Source organism: Echinops telfairi, unplaced genomic scaffold (genome assembly GCF_000313985.2).
Source record: "Echinops telfairi isolate 266 unplaced genomic scaffold, ASM31398v2 ScPeMD7_7468;HRSCAF=8506_0, whole genome shotgun sequence".
Taxonomy (NCBI): domain Eukaryota; kingdom Metazoa; phylum Chordata; class Mammalia; order Afrosoricida; family Tenrecidae; genus Echinops; species Echinops telfairi.
In genome coordinates this window covers 49030685-49056630 of record NW_022111369.1, presented here as the reverse complement: position 1 = coordinate 49056630, position 25946 = coordinate 49030685, and the positions used below count along the sequence as shown (strand labels likewise).

General features: G+C 41.7%; 1 protein-coding gene across 2 annotated transcripts in view; it reads left to right on the top strand.

Moving 5' to 3' along the window:
* SLC4A4 (solute carrier family 4 member 4) overlaps positions 1–25946 on the top strand; it is a 348568-nt gene that overhangs the window by 174813 nt on the left and 147809 nt on the right. For both annotated transcript variants that reach the window (XM_045284208.1, XM_045284209.1), the window contains one exon: positions 15723–15799. In XM_045284208.1, the coding sequence (XP_045140143.1) occupies positions 15723–15799 (77 nt within the window). The remainder of the gene's footprint in view (positions 1–15722; positions 15800–25946) is intronic.

Sequence of the window (25946 nt, the reverse complement as noted above, 5' to 3'; positions counted from 1 at the left end):
TAATTTCTTTAAGGGAAGTGAAGAGGAGCTGCTACCAGGGGCTCAATAGAAAGTAAATGTCTAGAAAAGAACAATGGCAACATATGTGCAAATATGCTTGATGCAATTGATGTATAGATTGTAATAAGAATTGTAAGAGCCCCCCAATCAAATGATCTCTTAATAATCATAATAAAAAAGAACATTATAAACTACCATTACAAATGTTCTATCCCCATCATGTATATACGTACATAAGTCAGCTGGGTACATATAAGTAATTATTATTTTTTAATCATTTTATTAGGGGCTCACACAGCTCTTATCACAATCCATACATATATCAATTGTGTAAAGCACATTTGTACATTAATTGCCCTCATCATTCTCAAAACATTTGATCTCCACCTAAGCCCCTGACATCAGCTCCTCATTTTCCCCTTCCCTCCCGCTCCCCGCTCCCTCATAAACCCTTGATAATTTATAAATTATTATTTTGTCATATCTTGCCCTGTCCAATGTCTCCCTTCACCCACTTTTCTGTTGTCCGTCCCCCAGGGAGGAGGTCACATGTAGATTCTTGTAATCAGTTCCCCCTTTCCGACCCACCCTCCTTCTACCCTCCCAGTATCACCACTCACACCACTGGGCCTGAAGGGATCATCTGCCCTGGATTCCCTGTGTTTCCAGTTCCTATCTGTACCAGTGTACATCCTCTGGTCTAGCCAGATTTGTAAGGTAGAATTGGGATCATGATAGTGGGGGAGGAGGAAGCATTTAGGAATTAGAGGAAGTTGTATGTTGCATCCTTGCTACATCGCACCTTGACTGGCTTGTCTCCTCCCCGAGGCCCTTCTGTAAGGGGACCTCCAGTGGTCCACAAATGGACTTTGGGTCTCCACTCTGCACTCCCCCTCTCATTCACTATGATATGATTTTTTGTTCTGATGATGCCTGATCCCTGATCCCTTCGACACCTTGTGATCGCACAGGCTGGTGTGCTTCATCCATGTGGGCTTTGTTGCTTCTGAGCTAGATGGCTGCTTGTTTACCTTCAGGCCTTTAAGACCCCAGACACTTTATCTTTTGATAAGTGGGCACCATCAGCTTTCTTCCACATTTGCTTATTCACCCACATGTAAGTAATTATTATAAGCAAATAATTACCAATAATTTCTGTACTCAGTGTGACATTTAACCCTTTTGCTAGCAGCTTCCTAATGTAGTTCACACGAAGCCTCCACATACCCTCTGTGATAAGTAGCAACTATCACTGAGATATTACTTATCTCAGATGAGGTTAACACCTCCAATGTGCTATATGCAAACTTCATCTCCTTAGATTGAGACATTATAAAGCACGAGCACTTGGTGGGATCCCACTATGGAAGTCTGGTTCACTGTTTCCTCAGGATCTTTGGTCCATAAGCACTTTGTGTGTGTGTGGACAAAGCTAAAGGAGAAAGCTGGCTGGATTTCAACATCTTTCTAGAACGTTCTCTCATAGGTTTCCTAGTGTTACCCATTAGGGACATATTGTTCCTCTCTTTTTACAATCTTTCCTTGTTCTAATTTTGTGTCACCCCCCCCCCCCATGTCATAGTGGTACTGAGAGATTGGACGTAAGTGATCTCTTGGCTTCCTTTTATATCTATCTTTCTGGACCCAGTAAGGTCTTTACAGCAAGGGTAAACCCTAATTCCCACCCCCAAAAAAGTGATGACAGATAGGGCTGTTAAATATTCTTATGCATGGATCTTCTTAGATGTCACTTAAGAGTAGGAGAATATCATTTCGGAACCACAAACAGCTCAATTCAGCTCAGAAGTTTCAAGAAGCAGGAAGTCCCAGCCTCCTTCAGTCAAGATTCCCTGGAGTTACCCTCAGATCCCTTGAGACCTCAGCGCTATCACGCTGCTGGAACCCAGACTGGAGTCACAGCAACGCCCTCCGAGGGGAGAAACTTGCCGGAACAAGCGCCTCACAGGAGAGGTGCTGTACCCTGCTGTTGCTTTTGCTGAGACATTGTGGAAAGTGGTCCTGGTCCCTTGAGAGAAAGCTTATGGACTTGTTCGTGTTTTCTTTTCTGGAGAATGCTTGCAGCGTGGACGGGACTTGTAGTTCCTGATTGCCCCATCCCTGTAACCAACCCAAGTATCTTTAGCAAGACCAAGAAGAGGAGTCATTGCATGAAGAAGCCATTTTGACTAACCTTTACCTACATCATGTTTTGCCTGTCTTAAGTCTAGAAGAGTGAGGAAGGGCTACAATGTTTAATATTTATTTTTTAATATATGTGTAGCAAAATTGTACAATTGCTATCACAGTTTCCAAACTGGGGCTACATTTTTAAGTAGAGGCTAAGAATATGTCTGCTGATCTTAGAAAGTTTATATCTCTCTATCCCAATCTCTGCATTTATTTGACTACAGATAAAAGACTGCCAAATGACTTGTTTTTCTGCATCTGTTCTTACTTTACAGGTATAAGGGCATTAGGTCACTGAAGTCTTAGTTTGGAATGTTTGATAATTCAGGCATATTCCAAGGAAAACTTAAGATGCCATGTTTTAAAATTGTGTGAATTATTATTATTATTTAATTATTTTATTGAGGGCTCGTACAATTCTTATCACAGTCCATACATACATCCATTGAGCCAAGCACATATGTACACCTGTTGCCCTCATCAATCTCAAAACATTTGCCCTCTACTTTAGCCCTCAATATAGTTTGCTCATTTTCCCCCTCCCTCCCCCTCCCTCCTGAACCCTTCATAATTCATAAATTATTATAGTTTTGTCATAACTTACACTGTGCGACGTCTCCCTCCACCCTCTTCTCTGCTTTCCATTCCCCAGGGAAGAGGCTATACTTAGATTCTTGTAATTGGATACCCCCTTCCACCCCACATTCCCTTCACCCTCCAGGCCTCGCCCCTCTCACCACTGGTCCTGAAGGTGTCATCTATGCTAGATTTCCTGTGTTTCCAGTTGCTATCTGTACCAATGTACATCCTCTGGTCTAGCCAGATTTGCAAGGCAGAATTGGGATCATGATATTGGCGGGGAGGAAACATTAAAGAACTAGAGGAAAGTTATGTGTTTCATCGTTGCTACCCTGCACCCTGATTAGCTCATCTCCTCCCCAAAACCCCTCAGCAGGGGGATGTTCTGTTGCCAGTCGATGGACTCTGAGTCTCCACTCTGCAGTCACCCACTTTTACAATGACATAATTTCTTGTTCCTTGATGCCTGACATCCGATCCCTTTGACAGCTCATGGCCACACATATTGGTGTGCTTCTTCCATGTGGACTTTGTTGCTTCTGAGCTAGTTGGCCGCTCGTTTATCTTCAGCCTTTAAGACCCCAGATGCTATATGTTTTGATAGCCAGGCCATCAGCTTTCTTCACCACCTTTGCTTATACACATCTTTGTTTTCAGTGATCGTATCAGGAAGGTGGGCACCCACTGATCTGATTTTTAGTTCTTTGATGTCTGATAACTGGTCCCTTCTGCACCTCATGGTCAGACAGGCTGGTGTGCTTCTTCTATGTGGGCTTTGATGCTTGTCAGCTGGATGGCTGCTTGTTTAACTTCAAGCCTTTAAGACCCCAGATGCTATATCTTTTGATAGCCGGGTACTGTTATCTCTCTTCACCACATTTGCTTTTGCACACATTTGTCTTCAGTGATTGTGTCAGTAGAGCGGGCACCCACTGGTATGATTTTAAGTTCTTTGATGTCTGATAACTGATCCCTTCTACAACTCGTGGTCAGACAGGCTGGTGTGTTTCTTCCATAAGGCCTTTGATGCTTCTCAGCTAGATGGCCGCTTGTATGTCTTCAAGCCTTTAAGACCCCAGACGCTATATCTTGTGGTAGCTGGGCACCATCAGCTTTCTTCACCACCTTTGCTTATGTTCACCTTTTTCTTCAGCAATCGACTCGGGAAGGTGTGCATCCTGGAATGCCAATTTAAAAGAACAATGTGTTCTTGCAATGAGTAAGTGCTTGAGTGGAGGCCCAATGTCCATCTGCTGCCCTAATACTAACCCTATAAATATATGCACGTAGATCTGTTTCCCGCACCCTTATATAAATATATTTACATATGTACATTCCAGTCTTAAAACCTCTATACATACCCTTTGTCCCCTAGTCCTTTCCTCTATTTCCCTTTACTTTCCTCTTGTCCCACTATCATACTCAGCCTTCCTTTGGGTTTCAGTAATTTCTCTTGGTTACATTGCCCTTGCTGAATCCCTGCCAGGCCTCTCGCACCCTCCTTGCCACTGATTTTGGATCACTTGTTGCTCCCCTGTCCCTGGGTTGGTCAGCACCACCTCCTTACCCCCACCTCCTCCTCTCCCGTGTCCCCCCGGAACCATTGGCCCCGTTGTTTTCTCCTCCAGACTATTCATCCAGTCTATCTTATCTAGATAGATCTTATCTAGTAGAGATACTAATATGCATAAAAAAACCAAGCCATAGCAAGATAGGCAACCAGTGACAGCACAGCGATGGCAACAAAAAAGGAAACCAATTACCCATAGAAGAATAAGTTAATTAAACAAAAAAAAAAATTTTTAAGCAGAAAGAAAAACCAGTAAATAGATCAAGGTCTGATTTTTGCTCTCTAGGCGTGTCCTTCAGTCAAGACCGATGGGGTACCATGCTCTGGCCCCCAAGTCTGTCCTTTGTACTCCCTCGGGGGCTTTCTGCTCTGCTCCCGCGGTTACTTTGCCGCAAGCTTTTTGTGGTTTGCCTTGGTGTCTCAGGGTCAGTCTGGGCCAGTCCCAACACTGAGTCTCCAGTGTTGTCCCCTAGAGCCCGGGGCCATCAAGGGATGGCGTGTCTCGTGGTGGGATCAGCCATATTGTCCACTCTGTCCACAGGCTGTTCAGAGTAGGGATGTCGTCTTCCAGGCCTGGTGGGTCAGGATGTGCTCCCCTCTCTCTTCCTCCCCAAATGCTCCCATGTGCTCTGATCAGACATGCCCCTCTCCCCTAACTGCAGCTTCAGTGCCCTCCTCTCAAGTAGCTTCTTCTGGGGGGAGGGGCTGTTGTCCACATAGCTGGCATGGGGGCCGAGCCCTCAGGCCCTTCCACTGGCTCCCCACTCCTTGCCAACAGGCTGCATTCATCTGGCACTGGCTTTAAATCTGGTTCCTCTTTCCCTGTGGAGACACAAACAATACCCTTCCCCTTCCCCTGGGTGGTCAGGATGAATTATTTTTTTTAAATGCTAAAAGTAAAATGATGTTTTAACTGAAATTCAGATACGGACACAAAATTTAGTATAATTATTTATTTTTCCATATGATGCATAAATTATTATAATTTTATAAAAGTTTTATGCATAAATGATTATGAAATAGAAATATGGAAAGGCAAACTCTTCTCCATTTGTATTACTGTTTGTGGGCACGTCTCTCATGACAATTACTGTTATTTAACTCTTTGAATTTTTTCTAAATTGTTTAATGGTTAATTTTGTATTCGAGTTAGTAAGCTTATCTTGTTATTTCTGATTCATCAGCCTTCTCACTCATTCACTGCCGTTGAGTTGATTTCGATTCGCAGAACCGAGTAGACTTGCCTCTCTGCATTTCTGAGGCTGTGCATCTTACCGGGGCCGACTGCCTCGTCTTTCTCCCGTGGAGTGGCTGGTGGGTTTAAACTGCCGAACTGTGGTTTCTCCTCCGACCCTTACCCGACAGCACCATTAGAGCTGCCTTCTTAGTCATAGATACTCGTTATTATATTGTATTGTGTGATAGAACATTTTACCTAGTTTGTTCAGATACTTTTTTTCTTCAAATATGTTTGTATCATTAGTCTTAGTGCCATTATTAATTACATTTGTAATTTTCAGTGGTACATCTATACTTTGATTTTTTTATGGCAGTATTGATTTAGGGGTATTTGATGAAAATCATTTGGGGTTAATGCCTCTTTGGCAGGAAGGATGAAGCATGCTAGTTCACTTCTGTCATAATCCATCATTGACTGATTTTTCCCACATATTCTTTTACTAGCTAATACTAATACTAATATACTAATAGGCTTGCTAAAGGTACTTTTCTTTCTCTTTCTTCTTTTGTGAGCTGCATTATTTCATATACTTTTAGTTACTTTTTTCTTAGGGGGAATAAGTTTGTTTATGACTTTATAAGTGTGTATATCTGTGTAAATGCATGCTTGTGTGTGCTCTTGTGTGTGAGTGAGAGAGAGAGACTGAGAATCACCTGTAACCTCGAGGACTGTAGATTCGTTGAAGTACTTTGTAGTACTATTTGGTCAGTTTTCTAGTCTTGTTTATGAATGCTTCCTCAGAGTCTAGGGAAAAGCTGGCAGAATTCTTAGAAAACTCACGAACAGGAGAGAGCAGTGTCAAAGAAGCTGAGGTCAGAAAGGTTATCAGGGGAACGTGAACACGAGAGGTTTCAGAGGGACAGAGAATGGTGGTTAAGAGGAGAGCATGGTGGTAGTGCGGTCTTGGGAACTCAGCTGCGTCTATTATGCTCCTGATTCGAATTTGCTGTGATTTCACCTCTGCACACGTCCAGCTCCCCATCGAAGGATGCCTTTGTCCCACACAGTAGAAATGATGTCAAATGTTGGCCAGAACTGGGCTCGCATGCTTTGATAGTTATCTGGGTCTTTTGATGTCTTCGTCCCCCTTCCAAATGTGTTTTATTTTCCAGTCACCTTCTTCCAGTGATTTCAGTATTCCTTTGCATTTTCCTAACCCAGGCTTTCCTTTTCCTAGTTGAAGCACTAATACTCTCTTCAGGTCTTCTCTCAATTTCACTTCTTGGTCCTTTGTTAGCGGGGCGTTTCACCTCTACCCTTCACTGTAGCTTACCTCTGTTCCCACTTCAGCTGACAGGCTTCCAGGCAATCGGCACAGCCTTGCGCTTCTGGTAGTTCTGCGCCAGCTACAGAGTTCTTCCTCGTTCAAGACTTTCCAAGTCTGAAGGCTCCTGGGTGCACACAGCATCTGCCTCCATGCGAAAGAGACTTTGAACAGGAGGTAGTGTTTATAGTAGTGACTTCAAATGGAGGTAAAACGAGACTCGGTTGCTATTATCCATTCATTCACAAGTATTTATTAACTGCCATTGGTGCCAGGCTCTGAGGAAATAGCCTGGGCAAGACAAACCCAGGACTAGGCTCTGGACTCATAGAGGTTGGATTGTGTTCAAGCATCATTCAGTACCTCACCAACAAACAGACCAAAACATGCAGTAAAAGGCAAGCAAAATACTCCAATTAATTTTCATTTAGTTATGAAAGTCCTTCAAAGGTGTTGCTTTGGTGATCTTTTAAACTTTTAAAAATATAATACTTAAATTTTAAATATTTCTGCTTTTCATTTGTGAGTGGGGAATAGGCATGAGTTGGAGGTCCTAAATTTACATGCTTATTAATGTTTTTTTGGGGGGGGATGGTTAGGGACATCTATTGATATTTGATTGTCACGGGAGACTGAGAAACTGGTCTGACAAAATCAAAGCTTTCAGCCAGTCCTTTCAGATGTTCTTTTCTAATCATTTTATTGGGGCTCTTACAGCTCTTCTGGTTTTCTTATCCAAACGCATTACAAGTAACCTCACTGGTTCTCTGTAGCCTCTAGTTCTGTTTCAGTGTAATGGGGACAATCTTGGAGTTGAGGTCAATTGAAGTGTGGAAAACCCAGATGGGAATAATGGAGCCTGGCGATCGGTCTACTGTGGGATGTTACACACAGGTGGCTATGCCATTATTGCTTTTACAATCCCGGGACTAAGAAGCCTGGGTGGTGCTGTGGATTAGGTGTGGGACTCCAGTAGAAAGGCCCAGGATTCAACTCCACCAGCTACGCTATGGCAGAATGATGAGACTGCTCCTGTGAAGACTTATGTCTTGAAAAGTTTGCTTTGGATCCGAATTGACTTAATGTTAACTGATCTCATTGGATAAGGCTTTTGCCGTCCTCTGTATCTGTCACAGAGCTGTTATTTTTTGCTGCTATTTAACCACAGAGAAGAGTGACACAGAAGCTTAGTTCTCTGTTTTTTCCTTATTTATTTATGAAACGGCTTTTTCTTTCTTTATGAAAACAGAGGAGCAAAGGGTTACACATGGTTTTCAGCAGTAGCTAAACTCTCAAGAACATACCTCCCTTACAGATCTCTCCAAAGACTCACTGCCATTGAGTCCATTGGATTTGTGATGATCCTACAGGGCGAGCTAGAACTGCCCCTGTGGGTTGTTGCCAAGACTGGCGTTTTTGTGGGAGTAGAAAGCTTGATCTATTTTCCATGGAGAGCTGTGGTCTTGATCTGCTGATCTTTTGGTTGGCAGCCTGACATGTAACCACCACACCAATTTAGTGGTGTAATATTGCACTTAATTGATGTGAAAAATAGGATATCATTTTGTGGCTGCCCATTAAGCCCTTATCTTCATCAGAATGATGAAATTTGCATGTTGACTTGTGAAAGTAACATGAAATTAGACTTGGTGTTTTTTTTTTCCCTATCAGAGGCAAATAGGTTGAGATTACGAGATCCAGATTGAAGTCAGTTTTATCACTTGCCTTGGGACCATGAATGGAACTTCTTTGAACTGCATTTTGATTTCATGAAAGTGGTAATTCTACCACTCACCTCCAAGGGTTGGTCATGCACATGAAAGCCCCTCGCATGCAGTGAAGGGCTCTGTTGCCCTCGCGGGTTATGTATTAGACGGCTCTGCTGGAGAAGGATGGGGTTTTCGGCTGCAGTACAGATGTACTCCCTCAGAAGCCCACGGAGGCAGCTCTGCTCTGTGGGGTCACCCTGAGTCAGAATCAACTCAGGGGTGGTAGGATTGTTTGGGTTTGGGGAGCCCTACATTTAGTTGATCATAATCTTGAATATAGCTATTTTGTAGTACGTTGTTCTGTCAACAAAGGGGGAAAAAGAATGTTGGTGATGTGCAGAAAGCTGTAACATGTATTATTCTGAAACTAAGTTACCCTGGTGAGGCCCTGGTGAAAGCGGTCAGGCGGATAAGCAGGTCAGCCTCTCGAATCTATTGAGACTCATTGGAAGAAGGAGGTGGCAGTCTGAGCGGTGACCGCGTGAGAACTCCCACGGGACTGCTCGGCTTTGTCCAGTCGTCACTGTGAGTTTGAGTGAACGTCAGTGCCACGGGATTGGATTTTCACCTAGTTGATTCTGCAACCACATTTGTTATTAGTTGTGGGGTCCCAAGCAGTTCAAATCAGACTCCTACCTCTGAATTTTTGACACGCATGCGAGGATTTAGCTATATGACTGTTATTTCATTATTTTTTGTGTTAATATCATTAGTTATTATTAAGAATAAAATACTGGTGTATTCTGTAGGCCGCGTGCTCTTTGTTTGAGCTTGTTGCTGTTTTCTCAGTTAGCTCAATTGTTAGAGGTATGAAGTGAAGGGGCTGTGAGGGGAGTTTACTACATCCATGTTTATAATTTTATGTAACGTCTCCCTATTTAAATATCTTCTATGCTTAATCGGAACATTCTCCTAACTCTCTTTACCCTCATCTATTATTTACTAGTCATGACTTCAAAGGACTTTATAAATTGGTTCATATGTGCTAAAGAATAATCACTTTAAACGTACAGAACATAATTAATCTACAGAAGGCAATATGTACCTGCCAAGTAGATACTTTGAAAATGAAATTGTTTTTGATTATGTGAAACTGCTTGAAAATGTGATTCTTCAAAACTTACTTTTTATTCTACAGGCAGCCTTCGGCTACTTAGATACAACTATTCAAGTAATATACAATTGTACTAAGCACTCTTTGCAAAGTCTATTTATTAAATATTAAAATATTTGAAGTTTATACAATGGATCATGATACAAAGGGGTGCCTTCAAACAAAGCATCTATCTAAGTGAGGCATCTACTAAGTCCACATGGAAGAAGCACACCAGCCCGTGTGATCCAAGGATGTAAATAGTAAAACTCAAGTGTGAAGGAGGGAATTGTAGCAGAGTTTAAATTCTGAACACTCACTTTGCAGAAGCCTACTGATGACAGCAGAGCCCAAAATTTATTTGCCAGGTCCCCACATGGAGTAAGCCCCCAATGAACCCCTGTGACTATACATAGTCCAAGGATGTGAACAACCTTCCTCTCAAAACAGCATTTAAATTAAAATATCATAGATGTACTTAGGTCACAATGTAAAACCATATCAATTTATCTCCCTTTGACCCATTTTACAGTGGTTTCCGTTTTTAATATTTTCTGTTTGATTGATGTTTTTTCTGTTTTTGTTTTGTCATTGTTGTTGAGTTTCTCGTTGTTGTTTGTTTCTTGTTTGTATGTTGTATGATAGGATAGGTAAATTTATAGAGACAGTAACTAGATTAATAATTACTAGGGGCATCGTTGAGGAGGTTGAGGGTAGAAGGGGAGTGAACAATAACGAGTAGGAGTAGCAGAAAATGATCTGTCATTGATTGTGCTGACGATTGATTACACAACTCCTATGATATGCGAATTTTACGCCAATAGAACTATTAGAACATGACAGTAGTGCTTATGCCTGGGGCTGCGATCGAAGACGCAGCACTTCCAAGCTGTCACCGCTCTATGGGAGAGAGACAGGCTTTTCTACTCCTGGGTGGAGTGAGCAGTCTCTGCAACTCCCGGGCCGTTCTGTGCCCCGTCCAACAGGGGAGCCATGAGCTGGCGTTGATGGGGAGCTCCATGGCAGTGAGTTTGTTTTTCTTGAATTTTCAAAACAATTCCTGGAGAATGGAATTAAAATATAATGTCATTTTCCCACAACCTTTGGCAGGCCCTGTATAATTATGATCATTGTTGGATTATTATGTCCAAGAGTCTGAGTGGCACTGTGTCTAAAGCTACCTACCAGCCACTCTGCAGGGGAAAGATGGGATGTTTTCTTCCATAAGGATCATAGGCTAGGGCGGTACTACTGTGTCCTATGGGGTCACTGCGAATCAGAATGAACTTGACAGCAGTGGGCTCAGTGTTTGCTTATTAGGCTACGCGTGTTTTCTAGAAGTGTTTCTTTATATTCTTTCATGGCTAGAAAGAAGCGTTATATACCAAGACGAACATTGGGTAGCCCCTGTTAGATAAAAATTGTACCTACATTTTCTGGCCTATGTACAAATTCTACTTAATGAAAGATTGAGGAATAAGACTTACTCATAACTGTATTCTGGGGCCTTGCTTGTAGTCAGATAATAGTGACATGGAAATGAATTATGGCTACAGGTTAGAAGAAATTATTTTCTCAAAATAATCAAGTTTAAACAAATTTTAAAAAATAGTTTCTTTGGGGTACAAGCAATCCTAAAGCATTTATATGACCTGGGTTTTAGATGAAAGAACCTATTAGCATTGAGTGAGCACATTACCATCTGTGCAAGAAGTAGTATACTGTAGGGTACTCTGGTATCGCACCTTTCCCATACATGATGGCATTTTTTTCTCCATGATCCACAGTTCCTTGAAGTTACAGATTAATGAATTTGTATTATAGTTTAAGAACTCAACATCAGAGATGCTGAAACACTGTTTATTACTAAATACCAGGTGCAAAAATATGCAGAGCAGAATGTTGTTTTAGATACATCTTGTGTAACAGCGCTCCTGGTTTGTTAAAATGCTGTTCACAAGTTATGAATTCCCAGATATAATCTGACCTGTAATTTATTGGCTCTTGTCCTTGTCTTCCGTGATTTGGGTGTTACGGTTTCTGCAAAATGCTGATTCAGCAATGAGCTTCCCAAACACATTTATTTATTGGTCCACGAGGAGGAGACGTTGTGGAAAATACAAGTAGCCCACTTTTGTGGAGAGGACTTTTCATTTGCTTGAGGTACGATAGTTCTGATATCCGTGACTGGGAAAGGTGTCAGGTTATTCAAAGTATCCCTCTGCCTATTCTAATGTACACACTAGGGGGCTTCAAAAATTCTTGGAGATGCTCCATTATTTTTTAGTCGCATTTCCCACCAACCTTTTGAAACCCCTTCAACTCAATTGCATCCTGAGAATATCTTTCTCTTCAGATAACTGGGTTATGTAAACCAGTTTGTCTCAAACTTTCGCATGCTTCAGACCCACTTGGAGGGTTTGTTAAAATCCCCATTGCTTGGCTCCCCACCCACCCAGAGTTGTTATATAGGGAGTCTAGGGTGAGGCCTGAGAACATAGATTTCTAAACAGTGCTCAGGGAAATACTACTATTGATGATCTAGGGACCACATTTTGTGAACCCCACTTGTATTATTAGTTTAGAACATCACAAAATGGAAAGCATTTGTTTCTGGTTCAGAGGGTTATTGGTAATATGGTGGTAGTTTGGTAGGAGGGGAGGTGGGGACAGCTTGAAGAATGCGGATCAACCGTTTCCTAGAATGGTTGACTTTTGAATTCCTTCTGTGCATCTGAAAGTAAAATATTAGTGATACTGTTCATATTAATTACTTTCATTACAGAGAACCAGATCAAGTTCGGAAGGATGATGGTTTTCATTGCTTTGTAACATCCCTCTCTTTATTTTCCCTATCGGGGTTCTTGTATCTCCTTGGCCCTGTGCCTTTCTCTCTCTGCCCCCAAGTCGTTTGGCTGTGGATAAACCATTGCCTTCACGCCGATTCTGAGTTGAAGGGACCCTACCGGACAGAGTAGAGTTCTTAAGACTGCAGTTTTCTCGGAAGCTGACTGCCACCTTGTTCTCTTTAAGAGCACTGGTGAGTTCCAAGCATCACCTTTGGTTAGCAGCTGAGCACTTACTCACCCCTCCGCGAGGGCTACCCACAGCAGAACTGTCTCACAGAGCCGAGGGAGAGTGAAGCAGGATAACAGATTTCTTAGAAAGGTTAGGACACCCCTGACATTGTCATCATCATCATAAAAACCCCACTCATCTATCTTCAGCCTATGCAGATTTTGCAGCAGCCAGGACAGTACTTGGGCTGAAATGTCCTTTTGCAATATTTATAAAGGGTTTCCACAGCAAAGCATGGATTTAGGCTATGGTTCAGGAAATTTAAAGTACTTATGAAAAACTATTTTCACATTATTTCAGCACCACCATTTACGTACAATTGATTTGATAACTACAAATCAGTTTTATCTTTTTACTTACATAAAATTAATTTAGATTGCCGTTTTGATGATGCACACTAGCGTTTCTTTGCCTTAAGAATATTTTAGTTAGATTTGTTCATTAATTCACACTGAATTTGTGCCCACCTAATAACTAAAAAACAGAACAAAAAACCAAACTCACTGCTGTTGGGTCGATAACAACTCCTAGTGACCCAATAGAACATGGTAGCCCTGCCCCGTGTGGTTTCTGAGACGGAAACTCTGTGCAGGAGTAGAGAACACCAGCTTTCTCCCTGGGCTCAGCTGGTGGTTTTAAACTGGTGATCTTGCGGTTAGCAGCTCAATACGTAACCACTCTGTTACTATAAAGTGGAAAATTATACCTACTCATTATTTTATATCAGTCTCAAGCCCAGAATTATTTGAAGGTATTACCTGGTGTCTTTTGTATTGGGTGAGCATAATCAACCTGGTATGTGATTCAAAGAAGGCACTGTGAGTTTTCTAAGGGGTTCTTTTAATGATGCCCACAAAACAGTTTCTCAGATGTTACTTTCCTTTGGAAAATGCCTATGCTCAAAATTTTCCTAGATTAAAATACACCCCCACCCCCAGGTAAAGGATTTAAAAGATCTAGGGCATGCTTACTCAATGAAATGCAGCAGAGTGGAAAAATATCCTGTCTTGTCAGCCCAAGAAAATTATGATTCTTCTGATCCAGTAGTTAAAAGCAGTGACATCATTGAAAAGGTTGCGGTTCTAGACTCACGGCTCTTGGGTCGATTATTAGGAATAAACTTTTTTAGTCTCTTGTGAGATTAGGTTTTAAAGTTTTGTCCTGCAGGAACTAAAATTTGTAGCCCAAAGAGTTATCTGGAAGCAAATGTAAAGCTGTATTTGAACTCGGGTGCTTCTTTTCTCTTTAACATTTTTTATTAAAGGATCATTTTATTGGGGGCTCTTACAGCTCTTATAATATCCATATATCAGTTATATCAAGCATATTTGTACATATGTTGCTATCATTATTTTCTAGACATTTACTGTCTATTGAGCCCTTGGCATCTGCTTCTTCCCCCGCCCCTCAAGTGACCCTTTGATAAATTATACATTATTATTATTTTCATATCTTATACTGAGCGCTGTCTTCCTTCCTCCATGGTTTCTGTTGCTTGTCCTCCTGGAGGTGTGTGTTGTGCGGTTATATGTCAATCATTGCGACCGGTTTCTTCTTTTCTCCCCACCCCTCCCCACCTTCTTCCTATTCTTCTGGTATCCCTACTCCCATTCCTGTTCCTGGATTCTGTGTGTCGTGAGCTCTTATGTCTTACCTGTACCTGTGTACATGCTGTGGTCGAGCCCACAGTGAAAGGCAGGACTGGGGTCATGATAGTGGGGGGTGAGGAAGCCTCAAGGAACCAGAGGAATAGTGTGTGTTTCCTTGGTGCTTTACTGCGTCCTAGTTGACTCACCCCTTCCTTGTGACCCTTCTGTGAGGGCATGTTCCATTGTGTACAAATGGTTGGCCCTCTGCTCTGATCCCCCTTGTTCTCAACAATATGGTTGTTTGTTTGTTTGTTTGTTTGGGGTCTTCACATTGCACAGGCTGTGTGCTTCTTCCATGTGGGCTTGTTGCTTCTCTGTGGGTGCTTACTTTTACCCCTTGTCCTCTCGCTGTGAAGACCAGCCTGAGTCAGATCCGTGTGGATTAATGATGAATGCATGACTCAGCACCCTGCCGGCATTGGGTCAAGCACTCTGGCTTAGTAAGCCTGGAAATTCCAGGGTCCACTGCAGAATGAATGTTTAGTGTTCTATTGATTAACATGGCCTACTTTAAAATGGTCTATTGCTCTCTTAGATGGTCCTCTTCTCACTTCTTCTTTAATGGTATCCGAAATCATTGCATGGGTGTTTTATGCATAGCATCTATATTGCCAGGGAAACGGGTTCCCATGTAGTATTCCTGGTGTCCTCTATTTTTGGACTCAAACAAGAAGTTTGGTATGCTAAGGGAGAAGAATGCACCTGCTTAGTTTACTCTGGCAAATGGGAATGGGGACATTTAAAAGGAACTTGTGAGAGGTCTTTTTTTGAGGCAAAACCCAAGGATCCTGGATTGCATACTCATTAAGGCGGCAGCTTCCCGATGATAGTGTTGGCTAGAGGAGAGAACACTAGTGTGTTTTTGAATTGCTGAGCTTGAGCGATGCTCTTGGAAATAGGTAGATAACTGAATCGGAGGATGCTGGGGCCTGCATTCAAGGGTGAGCTGTGCCAAAGAGGAAGCGTGAGCCAGTCTCTGCCAGATACAGAAGAGAAAAGGTAACTCGCTAAATTAGGATTTTTATAGAGGGCAATGACAAAAGACAAGAAATAAGTTAATTTTTATTATCTTAAAATAGAACCGGGAAAGATGACTGAAATATTACATATTGTCCATTAAATGTGATTCTTTTCCAACCCGGACTCCAGAAAACTCTCCATGAGAACTGTACTGTGGCCCAACCACCCCCACCATGCCCATTCTCATCTTCTCCTTTGTGTGAAGTAGACACCCAAGGGTTCCTGTGCTTTTGAAAAGGAGGGCTTAATTAGCATTCACTTTTGTTTTGCCAGGCAGCCCAGCCTTGACCCACAGGAATCTGACTTCCTCCAGTCTGAATGACATTTCTGATAAACCCGAGAAGGACCAGGTAAGCAAAGAATTTTTGACACACTAAATCCGTATATAAGAGTTTCTGGGAAAAGATTAGAGATTATGATCCCTAACTTTAAGTGGACCATGAGGAGAGAATGGGGGTTGTACTTTCCCCAAGGAAAGAGGAAAGAGTCTTTTTGAAGGGTTTTGAAGCTTCCAAGATAATATTTTAATTTTTGATTCTAGCATTTACAGTCTTATTTGCATAGTAATTACAGGTTTAAATGAGATTAAGTGAGGATTAAATGAGATAATGTATTTTAAAAAGTGCTGTGGTAAACTGTAAAAGGCTAAGAAATGTAAGTAATTGTTTCTCTTGGGGGATATTTCAGGTAAAGGTGATAATGACTGCTAAGTTAGTCCTGTTAGTTATATGTTTATTTGTCTATTAAAACATAAAGTATATCTTTTCAAAATAAATGAAGAGCAAAGAGATTTTTAACCTTGCTACTTGCATTCTTTTAAAAATGGGGTCATTTTTCCATATAGCTGGATATCTTTGGAAGGGTAGTTTTTCATTAATATGGTACATTAGTAGGTATAAAATGATGTATGTTGAATTAAAAAATATCAAAGCTTCCAAAAAATAAAGGAGATATATTTTTAAACCAATGGAAATCCTAACCTCTTCCCTCAAAGATATAGGCAACTGGCTTTATTATTTTTTGAGAGAGCAAAAAATAGTAAAATTATTCTTTTATCTTATACTGTAAGAGGAATTATACATTTACCCTAAATTTATTATAGAAATCATAGATAATCCAGTCAATTCTCTGCCTTCAAAAGAAGAAGTTCCACCTTTTGCTTTCTATTATACAGTGTGAAGATGCTTTATAACTAACCCATGGTATTGCTTATTACGGAGGACGAATGCAAATGAGTGTTTCCAGTGTCTGTGCTCAGTGTTTTGCTAACTTCTATTCCAGATGCTCCTGGATCATTTTAGGGCAAGAAGAAGAAAATGAGCTTGCAAATAAGACGAAACTATGGCAACACACACACACACAAATAGAACTGGAGCTTTTATTTTTTTAACCTATTTTTTTTTTCACTATTGCAGTAGGAAATAAAAGTTGCCAGGCTCAAATTTGGTTTGAAAAAGCTTTTATAATTAATTAGTCAATGTCCTAGAAATGAGCTTGGCAGTCAAGTCAAACTCATTCTGTGTGTGGGTCCAAGTTGGCCCCCAAACATCCATCTGAGCAGGACAGAAGTTTCTGACGGACTGATTATTCTGCTTGGACCACTGTGAGGGCACCTCCCAGCTTCCCGGAGCGATGGCCCTTCCCAGGAGCATAAGCAATGGCTTCAATGTCCAGAGCTACAAAGTGAACCGAATGTCTCTTTCAGACAGCTCTGTAGGAGAAAACTTTGAGGGCACATTTTTATGAGGTTGTGTTTTGGGAAAACAGAAGAAACAAATCAGTGGACTGTACTCTCTTCCTAGCTCTGTCACACTTATGCACTTTATTGAGAAATAGCTAAAAAATAGTTAACAGCAGAAGAAGAACATAGCCAAAATGTAGGTGCTTCGATAATATTCCACCTTGGCTGTTACATTTATTAAGCATAAAAGCACCCGGGAGAAATAGATGGAAAAAAATACCTCTGGAGCTCATCAAATAGAAAATCTATGTGCATCATCTTTTATCCTGTTGCTGTGGATGGTTTTTTAAAAAAATTATTGTTATCTACTCTAATGACCTTAAATTTATGGACCCCACTTTTTCCTTTTGGTATTCTTTCAAACTTTCACAAGTGCGATGGATGCTTACCGAGGTGGGTAGGGTTAGTGATGCCATTTTCATTTGAGTATGGAAGTAGTTCATCTTTCTCCTAAGTTTACCTTTAGCCAAAACTCTGTTGTAGAAATACCATTGAATTGTCGCAGTGGCTGTAACAGTGAGCACCAACATAGCACTGCTAGTGAGGGTGGTGTGTAGCTGGACATTTCTTTCTGTGATGCACAAGGTTCCTGGCATCAGAGACTCCTGGCTAGCCCCGAACGACAGTAGCAATGTATCTTCTGAGCAGTGGTGGTGACATGAAAAGGCCTTGACTTTTCTTTTCTTCCAAGTGTATCAGTAATGTAACGTCTCACCGAGACATGTCCCATTTCCAGCAAAAACAGAAGTTAGATATGGCAGTGGACATAGAAGATTCTCAAGGAGGCGCTGAAGAATCGTACAACCTTGTAAGCTCCTTGTCAGGTCAAGATTTCCGTGATAGTCATTATTTAGCTAGCCTATCTTAGAATTTGTCCCACACATCTCCTGGTGGAATTTGGCCTAAGGTTAATTCCTAAAGTGTATTACAGTCATTTTTGAATACCATCGATTTCGTATTATATTAAAATATGCTTAGCTGCCTTCATTTCTATTTGGGGAAACTTGGTCTTTGCAGAAACAGAAAATCTCAATTTAACATTTTTTTGTCGAAGAATAGGGATGAGATTGTTAAGCTGTCGACAAGTTTGAAATTGCTGCACCGTGACTTCCTTAAAACACAATGCAGACAAACACATGCGCTAATTGAAGACACCTAATCCTGTTCTTCCACACATGTAATAGAAGACCAAGGTCAGCTGGGATGCCCGTTTCATTTATTTTGAAGGCACATTTCCACCCCAGGTCCCTATAAAGCTCCCATTAGCCTTAGTAACTGTTTCCTATTCAGAGCAGTTGAAAAGTATAACGGCCCCTCCTTTCTTTTTCACAGCTCAGCCAGAAACCCTGTGCTTGGCTACCGAGCGCTTTGTGGTCTCACGCCCTCACTCAGGGAAAGTGGAGTGGCTCAGAAAGGCTCAGATATCAGGCAATCCACCTGTTTCCTTAGCGTCCCGGCAGGGATCAAGAGAGCTCCAAATGGAACCAAATCGGTGGAACTCTGCGAACAAGCCACAAGCCACGTTGGGAGGAGATGGTTACACTTGCTTGCCTTCATCAGTCTGCACCACTTTGGTCAGAACCACAGGGCGCTTGTGTGTCTCAGCCGCTCCGGCCGTCCTTCCGTCTGCAGGGTGTGTGCTTGGAGGGCGTGTCTGCCCTCTCTGCCTGAGATCTTTCAAGCCCCTTTCAAAATGCTTCCATTTGCTATTTAGATCACTTAAACCCAAAGTCAGTTCTGAAGTTTGTCAGCTCCTTTTTGGCTCGCGACCGAATATTCCTTCTTTCACTCTATGACCTCACTCATATTCTTAAAACTTTATGAATGAATGGTTTTCAAGTAGTGTTTGCGAAGCCCTGGTGTCAATACAGAAGTCAAAAACGGGGACCTGTTGGAATCGAGAGAGTTGAATCTTCTAATGTGGAGCTGCTTTCAGAGCCATTTGTCTTGATCAGAAGACTAGCATTTATTTAAAACCAATTCTATGTCAGCTTTAAAATGATATGGATAAATATGTCAGAAGAAAGCGGAACTCTATCTCCTGTTCTTAGACCAAAAAAAAAAAAAAAAAGATGTGTGAAACTCTAGAACTGTGGTTTCAAGTAATTGTAAAGCCACAATAAATTTAACTTTTAAATCATCCCATAGCTGCCTATTACTCTGATGTGAATTCATCCATCACATTCATTCAGTTTCTCAAAAAGTATATTCTGTGGTAGACAGCATTTTTAATGATAGGATTTGAGAAATGAATGAAACATATATTTTTTAACTGATGGAGTTTCAATTTTTTTGAGAAAGAGAATCAACAATAAAAACAAATGACTAGCATAAATTCACGTTGTGATAAGTTTTATCTTGAAATAAAACAGTAGCACAGGGTAGCTATTTTAGGCAGGAGAATTCACCATTAAAATCTGGAGGAAAAGAGTTGTAGACTGAACAAAATGTCGGAGTAAAGACCTAAGGGAGAAATGAGATGGGAGAGGTGGCAGAGGGGGGAAGAAGACTGGAGTGGAATGTTTGGAGCTACGTACGCCGTAGCAGGTGAAGCGAGGTAATAACTAGGTAATGGGCTTTCTACTCCCATGAACAGATCCAGTTTAGGAAACTCCCAGAGGCCATTCTGTCCTGACCTGTAGGGTCACTGTGAGTTGGAATTGACTCAGTGGTGAGTGAGTGAGGCATCTTTTTACCTGGAGTATTGTATATTGTTGTTTTTAATCATTTTATTGGGGGCTTGTACAGGTCTTAAAACAATCCATCCATCCATTGTGTCAAGCACATTTGTACATTTGTTGCCATTATCATTTTCAAAACATTTTCTTTCTTCTTGAGCTCTTGGTATTAGCTTCTCATTTTTCTCCTTCCTCCCTCATGAACCCTTGATAATTTATAAATTATTTTTCTTCATGTCCTACATGGACTATTGTCTCCCTTCACCCACTTTTCGGTTGTCCATCCCCCTGAAAGGCGGTTATATGTAGACCATTGTGATTGGCTCCCCTTTTCTCCCCCCATCTTTCCCTCCCCATCCTGGTGTATCTACTCTCATTATTGATCTTGAGGTGTTTATGTGTCCTGGATTCCCTGTGTTTCCAGCTCTTATCTGTACCAGTGTGCATGCTCTGATCTAGCCAGGTTTGTAAGGTAGAACTGGGGTCATGATACTAGGGAGTGGTGGGGGAAGCATTAAAGAGCTAGAGGAAATTGTGTGTTTCATTGGTGCTATACTGCACCCTGACTGGCTTTTCTTTTCCTTGTTGCCCTTCTGTAAGGGATGTCCAGTTGCCTACAGATAGGCGTTGTTCTCCACTCTGTGCTCCCCATCATTCACAATGATATGATTTTTTGTTCTGGGTCTTTGATGCCTGATACCTGATCCTGTCGATACCTCATGAGCACACTGGCTGGTGTGCTTCCTCCCTGTGGCTTTTGTTGCTTTTCAGCTGGATGGCCACTTGTTTATCTTCAAGCCTTTAAGATCTCAGATGCTATGTCTTTTGATAGCCGTGCACCATTAACTTTCTCCACCACATTTGCTTATGCACCCATTTTGTCTTCAGAGATCTTGTCAGGAAGGTGAGCATCACAGAATGCTGGGTTATTAGAACAAAGTGTTCTTGCATTGAGGGTGTACTTGAGTGGAGGCCCGATGTCCATCTGCTACCTTAATACTTAACATATAAATATATGTACATAGATCTAGTTCCCTATCATTTTATATATATATATAAATATATATATATGTACATGTATGTATTTAGACCTATGTAAATGTCTTTTGCCTCCTAATTCTTTCCTCTATTTCCTTTTACTTTCCTCTCGTACTACTGTCATGTTTGGCCTTCATTTGAGTTTCAGTAATTCCTCTTGGCTACATTGCCCTTGATCAAGCCCAACCAGCCATACTGTGCCCTCCTCACCATGGATTTTAGATCACTTGTTGTTCCCTTGTCCCTGGGTTTGTTGAACACCCCCTGCCCTACTGTTTTGCTTTTTTCTGACTCCATTTATTCAAAGTTGTAAAATTTCAAACAAAGAAAAAGCAAATACAATAGAAAGGGAATTTCCTTGAAATCTCTTCAAAATAGCCACTAACAGTTTAGTGTAACATATCCTAGACTTTTTATGCCTACTGGTTTATATATTTAGATGTATTTATATTTTTGTCTGTCTTTCCATCTATCTGTCTATTGGCAAAGTGGTTAAACTCTTTAATGCTAATCAAAAGCTCAACCTTTCAAACCCATAACTATCTCTGCAAGAGAAAGGAATTGCATTCTATTTCTTTAAAGATAGAAAAACAAACAAAGCAATACCTTGGCCATCATGCTGACCCTATACCACAGAGAATGATAAGACTATAATCTTTCCAGAAACTGACTGCACCTCTTTTCTCTGTGGAGCAGCTGGTGGATTCAAATAATCCATCTTGTAGTTAGCTGCCCAGTGTTCAACCACTGTGAAACCAGTGGTTTCTGAACTGCGTTCAGAATAGATTGCTGCTTTAGAAACCCCATGGAACAGTTCTACTCTGTCCTATAGGGTTGCTTTGACTCCAGATCAGTTCAACAGAAGTGGGTGGGGTGGTGATATACACAGACATCTTGATTGCCCAGTGGTTAAAGATCACAACTGGGAGCCCAAAGGTCTGTTGTTCAAATCTATCAGCTGCTCCTCGGGAGAAAGAAAGAAGTCAGTCTGCTCCTATACAAATTTGCAGCCCTGGAAATCTGATGATGAGGTTTTCCTTTGTTCTGTGGGATCACTATGAATCAACATTGACCCAGTGACAGGGTTTTATGGTTGTCCAATGGTTAAGCACTTGCTGTTAACTAAAAGGTTGGCAGTTTGAACCCATCAAGAGGCTCCTCCAGGGAATACTCCTATGATCTGATTTTATAAAGGTGACAGCAGAGAAAATTCTGTGGGGAACATTGATTCTGTCACAAGGGGCCATCATCAGTCAGATTGTCTTGAGGACACCCAACAACAGTTTATTGGAATGCATGTGTCTACTACACATGGGATGCCTCCAGGAATATTTCTTGAGAAGAAATTATTCTTGAGTGAAATTGCTGGGTCATAGTGTATTGCCAATTACCTTTCAAAGATAGTACACCAATTTGTGTCAGGTCTTTAAAACTGTGTCATATATCCTTCTACATGGCTAGGAGACTTCCAGTCAGATTTGAGTTTCTCCTCATGATTCACTCCACTCAAAGGATAGTGACTCAGTAAGAGTGAAAGACTCTCAGACACCAGCATCTGCCTCCTGGGTCACTTTGGGGACTCTCTCCAGAAGCTTGCATACCAACCTGGCTTATTGTCCGGGTCTCACTGAATGTCCGCACTGGCTGATCCCCCCATCTTCTGCGGTCAGGAAGAGAAGACCGCAGTGGCAGTAGACTTGGCACCTGTATCTTTCTTATGGCTTCTGCTTAAAGGTGTTGCTGTTCTCAGCCTTGAGGGAAATACTTCCAGCTTTGTTGGAATTTCCTTGACAACCCCAAATGGCTTCATCTCAAGAGCCCTTCTTGGTGCTTGGCTTTTGGAACCAAATGGAAAATGGCAAGAATAGTTGGATGAATGTTCTTTTTGAAGCACTATTCAACACATTTGCATCTTGGCTGCGTATCAGCCTCATCCTCTCTCCCTCTGCCCTCACCCATCCCCCAAAGGGGTTTAAGTGGCTGTATGTCCAGACTATGACGTTAGTTAAATAAAAATCTCCTTGCCCCTCCCTTACCTGGACATGCTTTATCAGGAGCTTTGAAGGAGCACTGTCATCTGCAACAATAATTAACAGAAAGGCAAACTATTTTGTACACGTTGGGGCGTATTTGCAGATTCTGTGGCTCCCCTGTTTCCCTCTCAACAGGGAATCCCTGCAGAGTGAACTTACAAAGAGGCCTTGTCATGAAAGGAAGTTGTACTTGTTCTTCTTCAGAAAGAAAAGGGCTTCTCACTGTTTCCAGCTCGGTTGTCCGATTGATCTGGTGGCTAGATGATTTGTTTTGCAGAAACACATGACCTTATCAATCACCAGCAGAGCTTCCTGATTTCTGCGTGTGGTACCACCAGTAGCCTGGTTTCACTCCTTAGAACTGAATCATAATGAAAACAACTCTGCTTCCTTTTCCTCTGCTGCCATGTTCAAAGGGCAGCAGCAATTTTTTCTTCAGTCCGAGAGCCAGTGGTTTATGCCAGACGAGCACTCTTGATTATCAATGTTCTAGGCATACATGAAGGAGCTTATCTGCCATTATTGTTCAATTCCATTTCCCCACCAACATCTTGAAGCCCCCTTGTGTGCAATCGGGAGCCCCATTGGCATAGTGGTTGTGCCTGGACCTGCTAACTAAGAGCAGTTTGAAACCTGCCCCTTGGGAGACAAACTAGGCTTTCAACTCCCATAAAAAGTCGCAGTCTCAGAAACTCACAGTGGCAGTTCTGCCCTCGCCTACAGAACCACTGTGAATTGGAATTCATGGTGGCACTGAGTGAGTTTGTACATACTAGAAGCTGGACGATCAGTTACTGCATGGGGGCCCATTGTCATGACTTTGAACTTCAAATGTAGCTGTCCTTTTGATCATGCCACCATTATGCCAGGCACGCTTGAGTCTTACATATGTTTTCCGAGGTAAGGATAGCAAATAATAATTAAAATAGATGGAACACGTATTACTAACATGAGGTTGGTATTATCAACCCTATTTTATATATCAGCAAATTTGAGACACAAAATGATTAAGTAACTCATCTAAAGTTAGGCAATATATAGATGTTAAAGTTACATTTTGGCCTTAGAGCCTGTCTTCGATGTATGCCTCTATAGATTAGGGTCTGTGTTAAGTCCTAAAACACCTTGAATGATATGCTTTCTGTTTTTCAGTTTGTTTAGGGACATATAGCATGCTAAATAGGCTAATCACCAACATTAATATTAAAGCATATGTTAAGATTCTTTAGGTTAAGATCACTCCAGTGGTTAAAGGACCCATTGAAAGACCCAGTGAAAGCTTGGTTTTTGTCCGTTGGGCACATAACCTGCAGGAGATTGATGCAGGTCAGTAAGGGGCAACAGCGCAGCTGACAATTATATATATACTTTTAAAAGTTTATGGAAAATTTTCATATCTTTTAATTCCATTTTTCCGTGGCCATTTTGAAGCCCCTTAGATATGATCTTAGGTTGTGAGTTTATACTGAACCAAGGAGACCAAGGGCCCTGGCACCGACAGTGGCGTGTCGCCGGAGTTCAGCCAAAGATAAGAGTGTAGCTGCAACGATGAATCAAAGAGAAGCAAGAGACTTAGAAGCATCTTTTCCTTTTAAAGAGCGTAAATAACAAAAGATAAGAGACAGAACTTTAGCTGGAGTGTAGCCTGGAACAAAGGGGATGAATGGATCCCAAGCTCATCTTTCGTGCTAGTCAAGAGATCATAACTTCTTGTGGGGCTTGGTTAGTGCCAACCAGGTACAAAGGACCTCTCGGGGAAATTTCTGCTAAATCCACAAGTCTCCTTGAGCTATACATTTTCTAATTTTAGGGTTTTGTTTGTTTGTGTTTTGGAGACATGCATCATGCTGAATAGAAAGATCATCAGCATCAATATTGAAACGAAATTGTAAAATTCTGAAGGTTAAACTCACAGTGCTGACTGCGCTTGTGTCCAGACTTCGATTCCCTTCTTGGTGCTGCTTTCGTATTCTCTCTTGTTCTAATTTAGTACATGTTCTCAGAGACCTCAGGGAAGGGTACATGAAAAAAAATCTGCCAAATAAATAATAGCATGACTACTACAGATTTAATTATAGCTATACAGCTGCCTGTTTGAAGTGTTCTGCTGGGGCCATATGGTCCCTTGTACACTCTAGTCCTGGAAGGAACTGGTTCAAATGCACCCCCCCCACACACACACACACACTGCCCCATAGTACTGAATTCTCAGAGAATGGCTAGCTGCCATTTAGAAGTCAGTAGGTGATGACATGCTTTGGTCAGACTGACTTGCTGCCTGCGATGGACATTGACAATGTTTTATTAGCTACAAAATACTCAGGTATTCAAGTATCCGCCTAGTCAGGTCTAAGGAGTCACATCTACTTGTTAGTTGTGTGGGTTGATTTTTGTCATCACAGTTGATGTGTTCAGGGATAGCACATAACAGTAACAACTTCTGAGTTTGACCACTTTTACTGAACAGCATTTGAATTTTAATGAATGCTTCACTTAATCGCTTTCTGTCCCAGGGGAGTGGTGGGAACAGAAGTGGAGAAGGACTTCTGGTCCTGACCCCACTGCTTTTGTACGAACTTGACCTGGAGCACGTATTTCGTCTCTCTGGGCCTCCATTTGGGGTTGAACCTCTCTTCATCCCTCCCAAATTCAGGATGCTATGATCGGGATTGAACTGTGCAATACTAAAGAGTGAGCCTTGGAAACCCACCGGCCGGTTCTGCCCTGACCTCTACGGTTGCTGTGAGTCGGAAAGGGCTCAAGCAGTGAGTTTGTGTGTGTGTGTGTGTGTGTGTGTGTGTGTGTGTGTGTGTGTGTTTTCTAGTGAGTGGCACATCTCTAAACAGAGCAACACTTTTTCCTTTTCCCACGGTGCTATTCTGCATGTCTCCTCCCCTAGTGCTTAGAAAGCCCCAAGTTTCCATCCTCTGGGGCACAAAATCTTTTACTCTGAACTCTGTGTAAAGGTCTAAACCCTATGGAGTAACCAAGTTTCAATTATATACTC